This window comes from Babylonia areolata, chromosome 18 (assembly GCF_041734735.1).
Source record: "Babylonia areolata isolate BAREFJ2019XMU chromosome 18, ASM4173473v1, whole genome shotgun sequence".
Taxonomy (NCBI): domain Eukaryota; kingdom Metazoa; phylum Mollusca; class Gastropoda; order Neogastropoda; family Buccinidae; genus Babylonia; species Babylonia areolata.
In genome coordinates, this window is record NC_134893.1 from 24,924,167 (window position 1) to 24,945,560 (window position 21,394).

The 21,394-nt window shown below is 40.8% G+C and overlaps 2 protein-coding genes across 4 annotated transcripts in view; one reads left to right on the forward strand and one right to left on the reverse strand.

The window, feature by feature from the left end:
• The window catches only part of LOC143292586 (cell division cycle protein 27 homolog), a 25,255-nt gene extending 22,235 nt beyond the window's left edge, over nt 1–3,020 (reverse strand). The window contains exon 1 of the mRNA XM_076603032.1: nt 2,706–3,020. Within this exon, the coding sequence (XP_076459147.1) occupies nt 2,706–2,729 (24 nt within the window). The 5' untranslated portion in view covers nt 2,730–3,020. The remainder of the gene's footprint in view (nt 1–2,705) is intronic.
• Nucleotides 1–12,755, forward strand: part of LOC143292587 (uncharacterized) — an 18,670-nt gene extending 5,915 nt beyond the window's left edge. The window contains exons 1-7 of one of the 3 annotated variants that reach the window (XM_076603034.1): nt 3,064–3,109; nt 4,483–4,611; nt 5,601–5,765; nt 6,638–6,757; nt 7,345–7,477; nt 8,585–8,796; nt 10,214–12,755. In XM_076603034.1, coding sequence (XP_076459149.1) covers nt 4,507–4,611; nt 5,601–5,765; nt 6,638–6,757; nt 7,345–7,477; nt 8,585–8,796; nt 10,214–10,480 — 1,002 coding nt within the window. In that variant the 5' untranslated portion in view covers nt 3,064–3,109; nt 4,483–4,506 and the 3' untranslated portion in view covers nt 10,481–12,755. Of the gene's footprint in view, nt 1–3,063; nt 3,110–3,270; nt 3,400–4,482; nt 4,612–5,600; nt 5,766–6,637; nt 6,758–7,344; nt 7,478–8,584; nt 8,797–10,213 lie in introns of those variants that run through there. The other 2 variants (XM_076603033.1, XM_076603035.1) reach the window with 2 other exon arrangements.
• The last annotated feature ends 8,639 nt before the right edge of the window (nt 12,756–21,394 follow it).

The following is a 21,394-nucleotide window of genomic DNA, read 5'->3' on the forward strand; positions in this document are numbered from 1 at the left end:
TTTGTCCTGGTGCTGTGTACTTGGGAAAGGAACTTGACTTCCATTTTACTCATTTCAACCAGGTGTAAATGTGTACCTGACTTGGAAAAAATGGATGAAAAAGAGGATTGGGCCCCACTTCCAATGTCAAGCCATTGACACAGTGTTTATGAAAGCTCTGCCCCAAAAGCTGTAAAAGGCCATGGGACCTTTGACCACTGGAGTTACTATGTCACTTATCTTATCAGCCTTGGCATTACTTATGATCAGTTTTTTGTAAGTCTACAATCTACATAAAGAACTATGCTGATCAGTATATATCAGTATATGACATTATCTTGAAATATGAGTGTTCTATAATGTGCATGTATGTCTGTGCACACAGAGATATTGAAATGAAAATGAAAGAAAAAACCAGGTGTTAAGGGAAATGAGCGAGCGGACAGACTTGCTGGTAACGCAACAACAACGAGCGGCCTACATATAGAAAAATTGGAAATCCTCAGTCAAGTCAAAGAATACCAAAAAGAACAGGTACAAGGCCATCACACCACTGATCGCCTCAAAGAAATAAAGGCAGAGAGAGGGAGCGGCAGTAAGTCTAGCATGAAAGGTAGAGCACGATGCTTTGCAAATCAAACAAATATCGGCATCATTTCCAAACCAACATTGCGCAAATTTCTTCAAAACGGAACAGAGTCTCTGTGGGCTTTTCCAAATACAACAGACTGAGCAACACACTAGACACCACGTTCTTGGCATCAGAGATCTTCTCCCATCCCTCTTGCGGCCAATCAGTTGCAGCCTCTGTGCGTGTGTGTGTGTGTGTGTGTGTGTGTTTGTGTGTATGTGTGGGTCTGTGTGTTTCTGTGCGTTTGTGCATGAGCGAGGGTGTAAGTGTACACAACTGTCAGGAGAGTTCTGTGCACGTGTATATATGTGTGTGTGTGTATTGGGGTTGGGGGGTGGATAGAGGATGAGGTATGTGTGTGTATTCATGCCTACACTGTGGGAGCAACGGAATATTGGAACGTGCAGGTGTGCATATATATATCCTTGTATATATGTGTGTGTGTGTGTGTGTGTGTGCCGTGGAAGCTGCGATACATAGCCTAGAAATGAGTATGTGGAGGAGGGGGGGTAGAGGGGGTGCAGGGTAATGTGTGTGTGTGTGTGTGTGTGTTGGGGCTCATGTATATTTATGTGTATTTGACTGTGCTTTCATATCTATGAAACTGCATGTTTGGTACATATCTGTTATGCATATGTGTGTGTATGTGTGAATGTGTGTCTGCATTTTTTACATTTATTTGCTTATTTATCATTATTGTTGTCTTTTTTTTCTTTTTTTTTCTATTATGATTATTTTTATCATTATTATTATTATTTATTTATTTATTTATTTTATTATTTCTTTTTTTTTTCTTTTTTTTTTGTACGCTTATAGTTGACTTCATCAAGTTTTTGCGTAGCAGTATTAGTAGTAGCAGTTCTCTTTTTTATGTATTTATCTATTATTTATTTACTTTTTTTTCTCAAGGCCTGACTAAGCGCATTGGGTTACGATGCTGGTCAGGCATCTGCTTGGCAGATGTGGTGTAGCGTATATGGATTTGTCCAAACAGTGACGCCTCCTTGAGCTACTGAAACTGAAACTGCACTAAAACTGTCTGTGCACACTGTATCAACAATTTAAACATACTTGTATTCATGTATATTTGTGTCTGTGTGCAGTCAATCTTTTTTTAAAACTTATTATGTTATCTTTATTACTATTAGCCAATGACCTGTTTGTAATATATAGCAAAGGTTTACCTTCAGTTAATGGTTAATGCGAGATCAACACCCTGGCTTAATAGTTAATTGTTTTATGTTTGTTCTTTCTTTGACACTGACCACAAATATAACATGCATCAATGTTACTCATAACCAGTTAACTTAGTTTCAAGGACTGGTATTGCAATTACTGAAAACAACCCACTGATTTCTTAATGATTAATACTTGCACCACTATATATTATATCCATGAATTTTTAACATTCTATCTCGAGCTCTTAACTGTTTGATCCATACTTTCACCATTGTAATATCCATGAATTTTGAAAGTTTCAGTCATGTCATCTCTAGCTCTTAACTGTCTGGTATAAAATATAAAAAAACAATTGCTCACTTTAAAACAGGAAAAATCTCCACCATAATCCACTACGTCAGTAGGTGCTACTAGAATTTGAAGTTTCTAACTACTTTCACTTTCACGGCGTTGACGGCCACAATCATCAATTTGATTTTTTACTCGGGTTTTAGTCCATCTCCAAATTACTCGAAGTCGAAATGAGTAAAGTACACTCCTACTCTAACCTACTCAATTATATCGACGGGTATCACACCCTGACCTGACACGCGTACAAGGAATATCAACTTTATTGAATGATTATTTTCCAAATGCTAGAAATACCACATGCTTTGTCCACAAAATTAACGACAATGATTTGTCCTAACGAGTGAGAAGTGTCTATGGGAATCCCTGCGCGCGTGCAACAAAGCACTACCACAGCCTGAACAACCCAATGATCAGCTGCTTTCAAGTCAACAAAGACCATCGGACACACTGACAATACAATCAAAGCAACAGGACAATCATCTCCTCACACATAGATTTCTGCTAATAAAACCATTTTGATATGCTCTTCTCTGAGTTCAACAAAAGTCCCATTCCTGCTAAATACCTGAACAGGCTCCTGAAGAAGCATAGTGCACAACCGATTTCAACCAGCTCACATCAAATGTTTCTTGGCTCTAAGGCCGCCATGTCTGTTACCCTCGTTTTCGAAAATTGTTTCGTCACAACCTCGGGAGTTCTCAGGTCGATGCCTCGACGGAATGTACATAAATATTTATCAAATAATGTAACTTCAAAAATAAAAAGAGGATTCAAAACTTTAAAATTTCAATATATGATAAAACATGTTTAAATCATAGAGAACAAAGCGCAGTGCACAGTTAGCAAAACTAATGATCCATATCACAGACCACTCGGCCCAGTTTCGACCTTTTCCGCGGTCAATCCCGCAGCGCTTGTTGATTGGGTTTCCCTTGGCAAGGGCTCGCGATACATAAAGTGCAGAGAGAGGTAATGTCTTGTTACGAATTTTGTATTTGTAGAAAAGAAAATGTGTTATGTATGTGTGTATCTATGATTAGATGAGGGTGAAAAGAGAGATCAGTTTTGTTTGTGCACTGTCCGATTGCGCACAGTAACTTTTTTCGAGTAACTTTTTTCGGCGCAGGGCTGGGCAGTCAAGTGTGCAACTGGTCAAGTTGGGTAGTCCCCCGCAGTGTTGCAATGCAGGGTTGTGCAATGCTCAGTTATTGCATACATTGACTTCTCTGTTTCAGTGATTTCCTGTGCTGTGTGATCAGGTAAAAACAAAATCACTGTCCAAACCAGGGTCTGCATTTTATTAGGCGTTGATACTTCGAGTCTTGGGATTAACCCCGAAGTAGTACTAAAAGAACTCTGTCAGTGACAAGTAGGCTATCATCCAACGGCAGAGGTTCAAGAGGTAAACTATTTCACATTATGCGACCAGAGGCGAAACTTACGAGGACTGACGAATATATGTGCAGCATTCTGTGGGGCTCGCAATACGTTACCAAGCCGTCGGGCAAAAAAAAAACCAAGAAGTGATTATTACATTTATTCTATGAATTAATTAACCACCTATCTTTTTCTTATTTTTCTTCATTTTGTTCGGGGGTGGGGGAGGGATGTGGAGGGATAAACTTTGGCGTCATCTACCATTAGAATAATTAAAAAATGAAAAATAGATATTTTAATTCTGACATGGTGTCCTCACACTTACAGTGTGTAATCCAGTTATTCTTGCAAGAAAGATATCTTCACTCTTTTGTTTCCTATATTCTGCTAAAAACAATAATTATATATATATATATATGTGTGTGTGTGTGTGTAAAAAAAACAACAAAAAAACTTGAAGAAATGCAAAGGAAACTGTATATGAGTGCAATTTTACATACCAGTGTACAGCTTCTTTTTGCCTCAACTACACAACAATGTGCGACATACAGAGTGGGAAGAATACTGAATTTCTGTTCATTTTGCACTGGTATAGGTATGTAAACAGACTTACATGCATTGTGATGAAATTAACTTTTTTTAAATTTTTTTTAAAGCTATTAGCCACCCACTTATCATTCCCATTTAGCTCAGCAGACTCCACTGCTGGACTACACACATTCATCAGAACCCAGTCCATGCCAAGGAAGAAGAGCATGTTTGATAGTTTTATGAATAACCCCAAAAGAATCACTTCCCTCTCATCTCTTAATTTTAAACTTAAGCACATTGTTACATTTCCTGTTTGTGTTTTCTTCTAAATTCCAGTTCTGATTTTTGTCGTTGATTTATCATGGTTACACTTTGGTTATACAAAATGTAAGAGTTTCTGGTGTTGATGAAAATTGAATTGTGGTTTTTTTCAGGTGTGAAAGAGTGATCAGGTCACCATGGCACTTGGTATTGAACACGTCATCATCGGTGTGGTTGGCCTTGGTGTGCTGCTGCTGGTGATCCTTCTGCCAATGAGCTTCTCTGGTGTGGAATACTATGAGGTGAGTCAGTCATGTGTACTATGATCAGGATTGTTGAATATTATAAGGTGATTCAGTCATTTGTACTGCGATCAGGGTTCTGATTGTTGAATATTAAATGAGGTGAGTCAGTCACGTGTACTCTGATCCGGGTTCTGGGTGTTGAATATTAAATGAGGTGAGTCAGTCACGTGTACTGTGATCTGGGTTCTGGGTGTTGAATATTATGAAATGAGTCAGTCATTTTTACTATGATCTGGGTTCTGAGTGTGTGTGTATGTGTACATGTGTGCGTGCGTGCCTGCGTGTGTTTGTAAAAATGGGCAGCACTGCACTTTATCAGTTTAAAGGAGGTGTCAACACATGCAGACTCATATATGTGAGGACTGCTCGTGGATTCACTTAGCATGGTCCTTTTTTGTTCATTTTTTTTATTTTATGATTTGTTCTTGATATATCTTTCTGTTTTCTATATTTTGTTGTAATTGTTCTTTTTTTTTATTTCTATGATTTTCCCTCTGTGTATCTTTCACTTTACTATATTTTGTTGTAATTACTTCTTCTTTTTTTTTTTAATGCTGTGTTAATGTTTTACTCAAACTTTGGGTAATCTTTCAAGGCCTGATCAGTTCATCGAGTTTATGCAGATATCAGGCATCTGCTCCCAATAACTTTCTTTTTTTTTATTCACAGCAGATGTGAAGGATCGTATATGGACCAGTCCCCACACTTTGACACCACCTTTGAATGAAAACATGTAAGAATCCATATACACTGCACCACATTGTAGCAAACATACTGTCCCATACAAGTCAATTGGGGTGATACTGATACTGTTGTGACAAGAACATGATACAAATTACAATACAAATACTGTACAGTGCAGACTTATAGTCTATTCATCACTGGTTATGATGGAAGAGTTTTCATGATGAAAATTGGACAGTTTTACATATGGTATGGCATGCTGTACAAATTGTGACTTGCTGCATGTAAGCTGTATTTTGCAGTTTGCCTTCAAGCGACAAAAAAGTACAGGCTCTGTGAACACGGATGAAGTGTACTCAGGAGGGAAGTACTTGATCGGACCTGACTTCACCTTCAAGACCTTCAAGGCCAGCGCTCACTTTGAAAGTCTGTCTGATGTCTCTGTGTTCACCTCCGACAAGCTTGAAGTAAGTGCAGAAATCTTGAAATGGGACGAGTTTGCAGAACAGTGAAGAATCTGGCATTATTCTGTGTCTGTCAGTCTATGTGTGTATGTTTGTGTATCCCTCTCTCTTTCTCTCTCCCCCTGTCTCTCTTTGAATGTGTATGGTGTATGTGTGTCCATTGTCTGCATGTGTTTTTTGTTGTTGTTTTTTTGTGTTATTCAATACAAATATTACCATGAATCAGTGTTTAGCAAATTGTGAAAATCAGATTACAGTACATGGGTGTGAGGGGTGGAGGGGTGTCACAATCCCATGCTTGCACTGATGTGATCTTTCTTATGTGACATCAAATAAATGCATGATGATAAGTGTCTCTGTCATCACCATCAACATCTTCAATAACGACATCATTTCCATTAATGTTTTTGCCATTGTCGCCCCAGCCTCTCTGTTTCTCTGTTTCATTTTTCTCAGATTTATTTTTTGAAAAGACAAGAAACCAGGTCTTATGACAAAGGAAATGTTTGATTAAAAAATGAATGATAATAAGGGGGACTTCCCAAGCTTTCTCATATAGTGCACGGAAGTGTGGGGATGCATTTGCAAAAAAAGTGTGGCAAGGGAACAATCACGCTTTCTCGCAATCCCATGCTTTCTCTTAAAGTGTGAGAAAGCATGTGAGCACCTGACAAAAAAATAAAAGATATTGCAAACATGATGTCATTACAGTTTAGTCTGACACAATGCTTAGCAGTTTGAAAGGAAGAGGAAACCAGGAGTGTGAGGTTCACCGTCAGTGTAGTGAAGTTATTACCATTAGAGTGACATGTTTTCATGTGAAGGCTCACTCCCAGCGTTGTGACGTTACCACCATCAGAGTGATGTGTTTTCAGGTGAAGCTAGACGTCAGTTTCCAGTACTTCCTGAAGAAGGAAGACTTGGCCATCCTGCACCGTAACTACGACCTCTACTATGAGAAGGTCATCAGAACTAGCGCCATCGACGCCCTCAAGGTCGGTCACCTTTTGTCTTTATCCAGCCCCAACCTACTCCAATCATACACCCGTTGTCCCATCACCCCTTTTGTCTTAACACCCCTATCAACCCTCCTTTGTCCCACAACTTCCTCTCCCACTCCCCTATGTCCCACCACCACCACTACCCCCTGTCCCATCACCACCCCTTGTCCCACCACCACCACCACCCCCTTTGTCCCACCACCACCCCCTTCGTCCCACAACCACCACCAGCCCCTCTCCCACCACCCCCTTTGTCCCACCACCACTACCACCACCTTTCCCACCACGCCCACCCCCACTCCCCTATGTCCAACCACCACCACCACCCCCTCTCCCACCCCCACCCCCTTTGTCCCATCACCACCACCACCACCTGTCCCACAACCTCCTCCCCCACTCCCCTGTGTCCCACCACCCCCTCTCCCACTACCACCTCTCTCACCACCACCACCCCCTTTGTCCCACCACCACCTGTCCCACCACCCCGTCTCTCACTACCACCTCTCACCACCACCACCACCCCCTTTGTCCAACCCAGGGAGAGAGTAGAGTATTGATGGGGTGTGGGTGTGTGTGTTCAGGGAGAAGCACCAAACTTCAACACCCGAGAGTTCATCACCAACCGCAAAGTACTGGAGGCAGCGCTGTTCAAAGCTGTGCGTGAACGTCTAGGGGGCAACTGCTGTGCCAAGGACTGCTCTCTCTACCAGTTTGGTGAGTGATGCTTCTTCTTCTGCTTCTTCCTCTTCCTCTTCTTCTTCCTCTTCCTCATTTTTCTTCTTCCTTTTGTTTATTCTTCCTCTTCTTCTTCCTCCTTGTCTTCATTCTCTTCTTCCTCCTCATATTCTTCTTCTTCTGCTTTTGCTTCTGCCTCTTTTTTTTCTTCTTTTGTGTGGTGTTGTTGTTCTTCTTTGTCTTCTTCTTCTTCCTCTTGATCTTCTTCTTCTTCTTCCTCTTGATCTTCTTCTTCTGCTGCTTCTTCTTCTTCCCCTTCTTCCTCCTTTTCCTTCTCTTTTTCTGCTGCCTTTGCTTCTGCTTCTTTTTTTTTTTATTTTTTGTTTTTTGTTCTTCTTCCTCTTCATCTTCATCTTCTTTGTCTTCTTCTTCTGCTTCTTCTTCTTCTTGTGCAACTTCTTGTTCTTCTGCCTCCTCCTCTTCTTCTTCTACTTCTGCTGCTGCTTTTTCTTTTTCTTCCTCTGTGTTCGTGGGCTGCACCTCTCAGGTTCACTGCTGTGTCTGATGCGCTTTCATGTACATGACCGTTTTTACCCCACCATGCTCCGTTTTTAGGGTGGTTGGAGCATTTGATGCTACATCAGCTGTTGAGACTTGGCCTCCTCTGCCCAGTGTTCAGGAGCGTACGTGCAGAATGTGTCCTTGTTACCATGTCCCACCAACTGCTTACATTGATTACATGCATTCTCGATGTTTTGCATGTGTACAGACGTAAAGGGTTTCAGGCAGCTGTTTACCTGGGAGACCAAATATATCTCCACCCCTAATCCACCAGGCACCATGACCTGGACTTTTCATTTCTCTCACAGTCTGTCTTTCTCTCTGCCTCTCTCTCTCTCTCTCTGTCTCTCACTCTGTCTGCCTCTCTCACTCTGTCTCTGTCTGTCTGTCTCTCTCCCACTCTGTCTTGCTCTCCCCCTACCAGTCTACCTCCCATTGCTCTCCTACAACTTCTGTGAGAGTTGACAAAAGATAACCAGAAGACACATGTTGCAGTGCACAGTGTGAGCCTAACCACAACACTGCCCCCGTTGCAGCACACAGTGTGACCCTTACCACAACACCCCATTACTGTGCCTGTTGCAGCCTGCCCCCCGGGGTGCAAGGAGTATGCGCTGTGTGACGACAAGACGGAGAAGGGGCTGTGGGTGTACGTCAAGTACTTCCAGCTGGGTGCCGTGGAGATCCCCTCTGATGTGGAGGACCGCTTCCTGAAGGCCTTGACATTGAAGGAGGAGGCGGCACGGGAAGAGCTGCTGCAGGACGCACAGGTGGTGCGCAAAAAGACCGAGGCCGATGTGAGTGGGTTGATTGTCATGGTGGTGATTGTCTTAACCCTTCCATCGCCAGAGTTGCAGAGCTAGCTGACTGTACAAACCAGCTGAGCAGCAGTACACTTCTGTCTAAACCAGCTGTGCAGGAGAGGGAAAACCACCAACCCACTTTAACCTGCCATAACTTTACTTTTACTCATTGAATTTTCTTCATTCATAGCTCATTTTCAAGGGCAAAGAATGCAAATTAGAATAAGCATGATTATTTATATGAACACATTGACTGAATTTTTAAATCAGTTGATGAAAATGAAAAAGTATGTACTTTTGAGCAGTTTTTATATATTCTTAGTTGTTTTAAACATAAAATACACATTTCAAGTGAAAAATGAACATACAGACTGGGAAATATAACTAGAAACATAGACATAACACAATGTAATAAAAATGTGCACTCACCGATGTGCAGAGATTTGGGAAAACACTACCACAACACACTCATTATCGACTGGTCTGGTGAATTCTTCTCCAATGTCACTGTCAGCAATTGGCACACCAGCGGACGAATTGTCATCTAAATTTTTTTGTAAACACCCTTTCGTTTGTTTCCTGAAGTGCTGGCCGTGCTTCAACTGGAGAAAATTTAATCTGCTAAATGAATTTGGAAATATTCAACAGCATGCTTCAACTTGCAACTCAAACGTAGAATTGGTGTGCCGGAAACACGTGGTAAACATTTCGAACTTGTGTGGTTTCACGAAAAGAAGAACAAGCGAGGTTGCTGCACAAACTTCGGAGAAAGGGCAAGATTGGGATTTGAACCTAGAATCACACGGACACTTTATTGGCACATAAGTGTCTTAACCATTCTGCCACCTTGCTCTGGGCAGTGAACAACAATGATAAACAAAGAACAGCTTGTTGCTATGACATCAGGTGTGGAACATCCAGAGCAAGCTGTGGAGATCAGCTGGTAGGTGATGATAGCTATGTTACACTCACAGGCTGTGTGTGGTTGATGGGCTATCAGCCAGGAGGTGATGTTAGCTGTGTTACACCAACAGGCTGGGTGTGGTTGATGGAGGTGATGTTAGCTATGTTACACCAACAGGCTGGGTGTGGTTGATGGAGGTGATGTTAGCTATGTTACACCAACAGGCTGGGTGTGGTTGATGGAGGTGATGTTAGCTATGTTACACCAACAGGCTGGGTGTGGTTGATGGAGGTGATGTTAGCTGTGTTACACTAACAGGCTGGGTGTGGTTGATGGAGGTGATATTAGCTGTGTTACACCAACAGGCTGGGTGTGGTTGATGGAGGTGATGTTAGCTATGTTACACCAGCAGGCTGGGTGTGGTTGATGGAGGTGATGTTAGCTATGTTGCACAAACAGGCTGTGTGTGATTGACAGACAAACAAAAGCCTGTTGCTATGACAACAGGTGCGGAACATCCAGAACCAGGCTCTGGAAATCAGTCAGGAGGCGCAGGCCCAGGCCCAGATGATAGCCACAGTGGCCGCGGCCAACTACACGGCCACGGTGGAGAAGGCTCGATCCCAGGGGCTGAAGGCGCTCTACAACCGTCTGGGCCTCAACACGCAGGAGCTGAAGAACTCATTCGACTACCTGCGTACACTGCGCACCTTGGAGACGGCCCACTTCACTGTCGACTTCCAGCAGAAGATTGTGGGAAATGTTGGAAATTAGAAAACACTTCCTGAAGGGTTTTTTGTTGTTGTTGTTGTTTGTTTGTTGTTGTTTTTGTTGAGTTTTTAGGCACAGTGTTGCTTGATCAAGAGAACAGAATTCAGTCGGAAGTTGAATTTTACATCATTTTAAACCGTTGCATTGTTTTGAACATTGTTATGAGGAGTTATTTTGAAATTGTTACACATAGTTCATGATGTGAGTTTGTTTCTCAGTTATTAACTACTGTAATTTTTGGTCTGAAGGTGCTGCCTTTTTACTCAAATCTGACCCCTGCATCTTATCGGATGTATGCGCCATATCTGTGTCTGAAAACTAAATTCTTACCACTACGTGGGGCCATCTGACACAACAAACTCAATATATGACAAAATCGTTTATCACAATGAAAGCACACAATTGCGCTGAACAGCCTTGTGGGCTGAAAATTACGGTAACTCAGAAAAAAATCGGGAGAAATCAAGATTTGGTGTACATTGGCAAAATTGTTAATATTTGTATCATAATCTGGTTGGGGGTTTTTTGTTCTCTGTCTGTGGACAGAAATGCAAAATACATTTTGCATGAAAAAGAACAAAAGGAGAAAACGTTGCAACGGTTGCGCATTATAATGAGAACAATAAGAAAGATTGGAACCAAACTGTGATTTTGCTTCTGACAATTCAGCTCAAGCAGCCTTAGTACTAGTGACTGCTATGAACTGTTGTTTTTTTCCCCTTTGTTTTTAGAATGGGCATATTGTTTTTCGGAAATCCCTGTACAGTTCTTTGTTTATTCCTTTGATTTATTTGTTTAAAAAATTGTTTATTGCTCAAGTACATTGGCAGTGTGCTTTTGTAATTTTTACAAGAATTACATGGTATATCTTCAAAACTGGTTATTTATCTTGTGTTGTGAAATCCATTTTTTAACTGCATGTTTGTGAAAACATTTTAACAAGTTGGTCCATTATTTGATACTGTATTGTTCCATCCCTGTGATATGAAAGCTTTTTTTTTTTTTTTTTTTTTGATCAGCATGTGACTGTTCTCAGGACAAATACATCGTTTGTTCAGCTGTACCGTACAGTTCCATTTCCTGTTTTAAAGTGTCACTTCTTCAGAATCTCTGCTGTGAGAACGATAAATTCAGTTTTATGAACAAATTTTCTGTTGGTTCTGACACCAATACAAAAGTATTATAGTCCTTATTTTTGGTTGATTTCATTTGCCTCTGTGTGTATCTCTCTCTCTCTCTCTACCCACCCTTCAAAGCCTATTTATATACATCTCAAAAACAGAAACCAAATATATTGACTAAAATAGGTTTGATGCACATGAACAAGTTCGCTGAAGTCCGTATATACTCCTTGAATTTGTATCTTTTGTTTTAATAAATGTATCTTTTGTTTTAAGTATGGTTGACTTTCTCCTTTTCCCACCTTTTATTTAAGATGTGGTTGGTGATTTTGAGATGGTAGAATCCCATTTCTGAAAGATAGTGCATATTTTTTTGCATTTTCGTTTTTTGCGCATGTAAGAATGTACTTTGCCTATGCAATTAATCATGATACAAAAATTATTAGTTTATGGTGGTGATGATGATGTGTGTTTGTGCACCTGCCTGACGGTCAGAGCATCATCCAGGCAAAGTTACATGCTGTCTGACTGATTCTGGATCTGCACAGGAGTTTTCCTTAACTGTGCAGTAAAAGTCAGTCCACCCCATAGTTCTACCCCATGAGAGGGCCCACCTCAGAATTCATGACTGCATGTGTCAGCCAGCCGCTGGCTGTCAGTCTGTGGCTGGCTTGTATGATGACCAGGCACTGACTTCACAGCTCACCTCATTTGGTCCTTAATTCTGCAATACTGTTGATCCATTGAGATCATCTCTGTCATACTCACCCACCATTGTTTTACAGGACTGTGGATAGTTTTTGTTAGTGGTTCTTCCACATCTGTGAGATGGCTGCTTCATGCTTTGAAGTTGTTATGGTGACAGCTTTGTGCTTTGATGTTGCCTTGGTGCTTGTGTGTAAGATTTTTGCTGACAATGTTTTGCTTCAGTCAAGAATTTGTAAAGCTTGGTGTGAAATTGAATGATAGAAATGCAGTTGGAATATAGCACTGGGGCAGTAAGGGTGGCATTAGTTGTTGCATCTGGCCTGAGAACTTTGGAATAATTGTTGCATTGGTAGAGAAGTCTGGTGTTGTCCAAGTCCAAAGAAGTTAATTGATAATGAATTGTGCCTGTAGTGTATGTCTGTAGAAAAAGTTTGTGCGTCTCCTGCTCTGGATATCATTTTTAACCTGTTCCATTAAGAAATCAACACAATGTTGTTTTTTACCAATCTAGTAATTTTTGTAGGGGTTGGTTGCAGGAGCTGACCTGTGTTTTGTTGTCTTCTGTCTTGACATAATAAGAACATTCATTGCCTGAGAAAAAAACATCCACTCTTACATCCGTTGTTGAATACTGAATACATTCACCTATAGTTTTATTACCAGAACTATTTTATACTCACTGTTTGAATTGACTCAGGGCAAGACTGGCAATTGGTTTCATTGTTTTTGTACACATTGTGTATGCAGACAATGGTGGGTAAAAGGTTATGTTGTTTGTTCATGAATGCTTTGGGTAAAATTGATAGTCACTGCTCTTGTTCAACAGTGGAAAAGCCCTTTACTTGAGAGAGTGTGTATGAGTATGTGTGTGTGTGTGTGTGAATATATGTACCCTATTCAGATCCCCATTCCTGATATCCGTGTTTACAAGTTTCAGTGAATTTTGTTTTGCAAACCTCCCCAGACTGATTTTCGTACATCTAAACGAAGACAACAGCATTTGTCTTTTCCACCTGACGATGAGAAGAGGAGATGGTGAAGTGCAATCTCAAAGCATTACTGTGGTAATCTTGGAACTGGAAGACATGAAAGGCCATCAGTTCAGAAGCATTAGAGACTGGTTTGTTGCATGTTCTGGAGTCAGGATGCTGGTATTTCTCTGTATTGCAAGTTGTTGTATCAAAGATTACTGAATATGGGTTGTGAGTACTCGTCTTTTCTTGAGACAATATTGTCCTGAGATTGTTTCATTTTCAGGATGAAAGAATAAGGGTTTTTGCAGGTGTTGCTATGTTAGTTGATAATGTTGACAACCAACTTCATCAATATGTTAACAACCAGCTTCATCAATATTTACCATAGAGTTTGCTGTATTTGTCATAGTAATGAGTAAATAATGCTTCACTGTCCAAGGGGGCACGCGTTTCATTTTTAACTGTGAAATGTTTATTGTCTTTTGACAGTATATTTGTTTGAATTCCTGTCTTTGCGGTATTTTTTTTATATAATAAATTTTAACACTCATTTCAAACAGCAAATTGAGATCAGATACCGTAGAAATATATTGTTGTGTTTAGGGTTAAAAAATACATGTATCAGCACAGATGTTAAGCAGATTCAGTGAGATCTACACACAATCTGATTGGGACATAGTCCTTGTGATGATAATCAAAAGTCTTTCTGTGATGAAATTAATGCACTTTGGACCCTTTAACTGAAAACCATGATGATGTGATATATGTATATATAAAGCAGTTCCATTTTCTGGAGGACTGCATTTGGTTGTTTTTTCTTGGCAATTCAGACTCCCTTTGTATACTCTGCTGAAATGTCATTTAAAAAAATGTTTTTTTTCTGATAATAGTGATAAAGTATTCGTGATCAGAAGAATGACTGTGCAATCAAATTCCACTGTGGTGATGTTTTACACCTGTTAAGAGTGAACAAAATGTCTCTCACTCTGAGAAGCCAGAGTGTATACTATACATTCATTCCACTGTGGAGACACACTTTACAGCTGTTAACCCTTTCACCGTCAGTCAATTTAGAGTACAAAATTCCCTTGTTGTACAAACACAGAAAAGACAGTGGCTAAGAATCGCTGGGGATTCCCCCTGCGATGTATAGAAAATATGGCCTATCCTACCACCGAACATCAAGAGCAGTAGGTTCATGAATAACAGACCAATAATAGTCACCTTTTAGTGACATGGGTCCTCTACCACGCCTGTGCATAAATGCGAGCTTGGCGGTGAAAGGGTTAAGATTGGACACACTGTGTCATGCAGGTCATGTGCTATCTGTCCATACCCACCCACCCCACCCATTGGCACAGTACAGAACTAGGTCATGACATAACTAAAATAAGGTCACAATAAAGCGTGTTGTCAGTGTCAGTTATTATAAATGTAGTTAATTTTAATTGTGTCTAATATACAGGGTTCACAAAAAGTTAAGGACTATGTGGGAACTGGCACAGTTTTCTTGTGGGCATGGTGAGATGATGCATGATTTTCAGGAAACAGCTGTGTATCAATGTGCAGCCAGCTAAATAAGCACCATATAACCAGAGGTGCTTTCCTGTGCATGCACTTCCATTCTTTACAACAGAAAACCACAGCTATCCAGTATGAGCTACAGAACAACTAAATTTTTTGGTGAAAGCATCTGTTTTTCAAACACATTTTTCAAGTCATTCTTGGTGCACGTGTGCCTGAGATAGCTGTTAGTGTGTTCCATGAGAAACCAATTATGGGCCTTGTTCAGCCTGCATAATTTCATTGATCTTTCTGGGTTTGGGTTTGTTTTGGTTTTTTAACATTTTATGAAAACTTACCTGTTTTTATCCCATAATTTTTTGTGGATCCTGTACAAATCTCTGTGTTTGATCTCTTGCACGATCAGCTGACATAAAGTTGCATATGTTTTCCTTCAATATAATACTCGAGCCTTGGGTAGAGGTTGCAGTTACATTTGTTTTACTAATTTCATATTTAGGATGGGTTGTGTTTGAACTGTGTTAAAAGATAATCATGAAATGTTTTGCAATTTTTGTTCATTTTGACCGAAAAGTAGCAACCACTGCACTATGCAATGTATTTTGTTTTTCTGTCAGTTCTGTCCTAACCTGTTGGAATGAGGTGTAGACAATATTTAACCATGTTTTTCTTTTTTGTGTATTTCTTCATGAATGATGTTTCTTCTTAAATAAACTAACCTTTCTGCAAAGTCTGCATTTCACATTGATGTATGTGTGTGTCGGGGGAGGGGGGCTTTTTAAGCACACCTATTTAATGAGTAACAGCACATTTAAATTTTGTTTCTGTTTTCTCTCTCCTGTCTTCACATTTTGTTCTGCACACACACACACACACACACACACACACACACACACACACAAATAAATGTGCATAGAGACGCATAAGGAAAATTACACAAAACCTCTAAGCCCAGCACTGAGTTTAATCAGAACAGAATATTATATAATATGCATACTAATAGAGTGCATACCCTTGGTCATAGACCAAGCTCTACGTTTACAAACATGGAGTCATTTGCACAACAAACTGCCTACCTGGGTGGAGCCAGCTGACAGCTGCCTTTTGGCGCTCCGCATTTGTTTCCTTTGTCATTCAGTTGGGCTTCAGTCACAGTCACACACACACACACACACACACCTGTATGACTTGTTTTTTACCCTGCCTTAGACGCAGCCATACTTTGTTTTACGGGATGCACATGCTGGGTATATTCTTGTTACCATATCCCACCGAATGCTGACATGGATTTCAGGTTCATAACATATATAGGAATATGAATTACACACATCAAAATATAACAACGCACAAGTATATTTATAGAGATAACCGTAGCAATAATGGGAGAACATTACTAATAAAGCAAAGGAATTTTAGTGTATGGGCTAGAGAGAATGAGACAGACAGACAAACTTAGACAAAAGGGAAAAATTGAATTAAAGATTTCTTTTCATGGGAGTGGCAAAGGAGAAAGAATATGCAAAATAATATATACACATACATGTATACACACACACATTATGTATATTCTGCCATCTTGAAATAAGACAAGTACAAGAAAACAAATAACAGAGACGTATCTTAGTCGCGAGCATGCCTGCGTGTTCGTGGCGAAAGGGCGAAGGGACACATGCGCAACGAAATGAATGCGAAGGGGGAAGTAGATTTTACGTGTACCTTGCGGCTAAGTTGCTGCCTTGCCTTGACTCGCGAGAACCTAGCCACTCTTGCTGCAAGGTGGAAAAAAGAAACGCACCTTCCTAGCGTGTCTCACGAGAGTATCAGTATCAATAGCTCAAGGAGGCATCGATGCGTTCAGACAAGTACATATATGCTACACAACATCTGCCAAGCAGATGTCTGACCAGCAGCGTAACCCAATGCGCTTAGTTAGGCCTTGAGAAATAAACAAACAAAAAACAAAGAGGTAAATGAATATCTTAAAAAAATTGAAAAATTAAAAAAATAATGATAAATTTTAGTCAGATAATAATAATAATATAATGATAATAACAATCACAATAATAATAATAATAAATAAAAGACAATAATTATAATGAATAAGCAAATGTAAAACATACAGCCTACACACACACACACACACACACACACGTGCATAGAGTTCTCCTGACACATGTGTACACTTACACACTCGCACATGCACACAAACACACACACACACACACACACACACACACACACACACACACACACACAGGCTGCCACTGATTGGCTGCAAGAGGGGTGGGAAAAGATCTCTGATGCCAGGAACGTGGCGTCTAGCGTGTTGCTCAGTCTATTGTATTTGGAATAGCCCACAGAGACTCGATCTGTTCCGTTTTGAAGAAATTTGCGCAATGTTGGTTTGGAAATTATGCCAGTATTCGTCAGTTTGATTTGCAAAGCATCGTGCTCTACCTTTCATGCAAGACTTACGGCCGCTCCCTCTCTCTGCCTTTATTTCTTTGAGGCGATCGATGGTGTGATGGCCTTGTACCTGTTCTTTTTGGTTTTCTTTGACTTTTCTGAGGATTTCAAATTTTCCTAGATGTAGGCCGCTCGTTGTTGTACCGTTACCAGCAAGTCTGTCCGCTCGCTCATTTCCCTTCACAACTGCATGTCCCGGGCAGTATCACTATGTAAGTTTTTTAATCTGAAAGTTGCGACGCATTGCCTTATGCCACTCTGGGCTTCCTATTTCAATTTTCTGTATGATGTTCATTGAGTCCGTTAGAATCATGGCATGCTGCTTTCCAGGCATATCGATAGATGACAGCCACTGGAGAGCATGTGTCACAGCTTCAACTTCCATCGTTAGGCTGGATGTTGTGACATCGTAGGCAGCATTCTCTTCCCTAATTGTTTTCCATGATCTTGTTTCGCAGTGAATCCCCAACCGGACTGGTCTTTGGTGACTGATCCATCTGTGTATATGATTATGTCTCGCGAGAACCTTTCTTGACAAGCGCGTGGGAAACGCGCCTCAGAATATACATGATTATAAAGAACGGATCGGGTCTCTAGAGTTCCATATGCAACCGCAAAGCACAGAGAAGCAATAACAATATCAACAGACGAGGAAATATTATACATGGCATATGTTGTGTGTGTGTGTGTGTGAGTGAGTGAGAGGGAGAGAGAGAGAGAGAGAGAGAGAGAGAGAGAGAGATTCAAGATTCAAATGGTTTAATGACTTAAGCAACATGCTCATATCACCGTGGAAAACACGCTCCCCCCCTCTCCCACCCCTTCGAACGTTCCCTCCCTCCTACACTTTTCACAACAAGAGAGAGAGAGAGAGAGAGAGAGAGAGAGAGAGAGCGTGATGGTGGTGGAGAACGATGATTAATTTGGTAGTCAACAACGAAACAACAACCACACGACGAAAACATCAGTTTAGTAACATACACTGACTGGGGGAGTGCTAACATGTCATCTATCGTGCTCCATTATTATCTTGAATTTTTTAGGTAACTACTTGTTCGTTTCCTGTTTCTTCACACAGAAACTAGGTGTAGTTTACAACCGCCGTCACTTATTGTGCAACCACCGTCACCAATCGTACCCTTCCGTGTAAAAAAAAAGATTCATTTTGCTTCGTTCATTTAACTGGGAGTTGATATAATTACTCTTTGTGAACTCGAAAATGTAACTTCCGGCACTTTGTCGACAGAAGTGTTTACATCAGAAATCTAGATTGAAAACTGTGTTACAACAGAAATAATGGAATATTCTCAGTTTCTCCCTGTCGTTCAAAATCGATACTTCAGCATGAAACCGGTCAGTGTGTTTTGTTTCTTTCTTGCCCTCCTCCTAGTGGACTTCCACAAAAGGACACTCAGTGGGTGAGGCAGTGTCTTGTTGTTTTGCCGCTTCTCAGTGAGAATTAAGTCACTTCAGGGGATCACCCCACTCAGGCTCCCCAAAATTATCAGTGTCCAAATATATACGGCACGATTCTTCCTCATACTCCTTGCTGGAGACGTACATAGCACCCCTGGCCCCAGACCACCAAAGTACCAAGGTAGTAAAATGGGATCATCATGCTCCAAGTGTGCTGCGACTCTTGCATTGCCTGTCTCAAGTTCAGCGCCCTTCGTAACGTGTCCTGGGAATGCGTCCATCGTGGTATCACAAATTTTTCAACATATCTGTTCAATAGCACCATCATGGACTCAGATTCATACGAGGTACTCACTTCCCCACCCAGTGATGCTATCGGTTCTGACCTAAGCTTTCCAAGCCCAAAACTGAGCTACGTCCTCCCCATCTAGTCATAGAGATACATACCAGGATCACAACTCTGACCCCCGAATTACACAGGAGGGTTACAGCCATAGAAAGAGGAACTTAGACCTGCCGATGAGGATTCTCAGTCGTTCTTAAAACTAACGCTAACCCTAGACTGATACTGAGCGTTCAATTATCTGCCTTATCTTTGGCTAAAGTGTGCAGTATCCCAAGGTGTTTCAGGGGCGCAATGCCAGTGTTGTCCCTCCTTGGAGATTTTATAAGGCTCCAGAACTGAGTGCTTCCGACTGATGGCTGGTTTGTCTTCTCAAATGGGGTAAATCAGGCTGCTGCTGTACTTACAGTAGTTTTGCCGTTCCTTTCTCAGAACTTCAGCTTTGGCCCAACCCTAACCCTAACCTTGCCCTAACCCTAACCTTGCCCTAACCCTACCCCGTCTAAACCTAACCCCTTTACAAAAGAAAAACAGAGTCGATATTTTAATGCCATCAGGAAACTGAACGCCCTTCCCAGACATGAAGGACATCACAATATCAGAGTCCAGTCAAGGTTCAATCTACAGAAGGCAGCAGGGCCAGATGAAATACCAGCAAGAGTGTCAGTTGAGAGATTGTGCAGAAGAACCTGACACCAATGCTCACGCTGATATTCAAGAAGACTAACACCGAGGGATGTGTCCCCTAAAGACTGGAAACATGCCAATGTGTCAGCAATTTTATACATATATATATATATATATATATATATATATATATATATATATATATATATATATATATATATTACCCTCAGCTTAACGCGTGTACTGTAAAGATACATGTCGTAACTTAAGATAGTCAAACGTACGGTTCTTTTGTTTTTGAAAGCTTAGTTTCTCCGACCAGTGGTTGCACCAGAAAAAGTTCGTCTGTTCATTCTTTTGATCGCCGTTTTGTCAACGTTTGAAATAGCAGGGGTGCTTGAGAGTAAATTATCATGACGAACGGGCAAGTCTAATTGTGAGCAATGGCTTTGGGTAAATGTAGACAATTAAAATATTTGGTTTGATCGGGTATTTTGAACCCAGTGATGCGCATTACCAGTACTGGGAGAATTCAAGAAAGCCGGCACGTTGGTGACAGACTAAAACGTCTGTTTTGACAGGAATCTGCAAAATGATGTCATTTGCAATTAGATGGATATCAGTTGACGTGAGTCTATTTGCGGTGAATGACGCTGCACGGTCACGTTACTGAGCACTCTCAAAAGTGTGTGTATGTGTGGAGTGTGGGTTGTGTGTTTTTAAATGTCTGTTTGCCGGTGTGTGTTTGTATTCATGCCAGTGTGATCAAAACCAACAATATAACAGTCTGGTGCGATGTTTCAGTAACATGTCTAACTTGAGTCGAAGACTTGCTTCTGCTTTAAACTGTGTCGATGTTCAAGTCATATAACTTGCTTCCCTTGGTTTTTGGGTTTGAGAGCACGTTTGTAACCTTGGTCGGCGGCAGTGGTGCGCGAAGAGAAGAAAGAGCGCGGAAATAGTCATAAAAAAATTAATAGCTGATGTTTTACTGGTTCTTGGAGATGGATATATTTACTATAGTACTAAGGTACTGTGATTAGGAAAAGGTCGAAGCAGACGTTTAAATTGTGAAATGCAATCGCTAAGAACGCTTCAAAGTGGAACGGTATACGAATCGTTCGCAATTACACGCTGTTCGCATACTGTTTACCCATATCTACCCGTGTTTTTTTTTGTTTTGTGTTCTGTTTGTTTTTTTAAAGCGCCGTGTACACACACTTGAGGGTCTACAGAAGACGCCGTGATGGTTGAAAACCACCCATCCTCCTCAGTTCACACACACAGACACAGACACAGACACACACATGGTTACAACAACAGAAAAAAGGAACAAAGAAAACTATTTTTAAAAAAAAGGAAGAAAGAAAGAAAGGAACAACAACAACAACAACAACAAAAAAAAAAAAAAGAAAAAAAAAAAAGGAAAGAAACCCCCAAGATGCGCGGCTTCCGTGCATATAGTTTCCGGAAGTCCAGTAATTTCCCTTGATTCTTAACGGAAGTTGGCCTTTCACTAGTTTATGGTCAAGAAGGTATGTTGTGCATGTGTTTTCGAAATTCAAATCGACTTAATCTGAAGGTGTTAAGGTCCATCTAGTATATGTCTTACTACATTGTCCTCCTAATTAAGTTTTCTGTTTATTGATTTATGTTTCGTTGAATTATTTTTCGTGAGGATGGTGAAGTTAAGGATTTTTATTCGACTGTCGTCATGATCCGAGAGCCCATGTAGCGA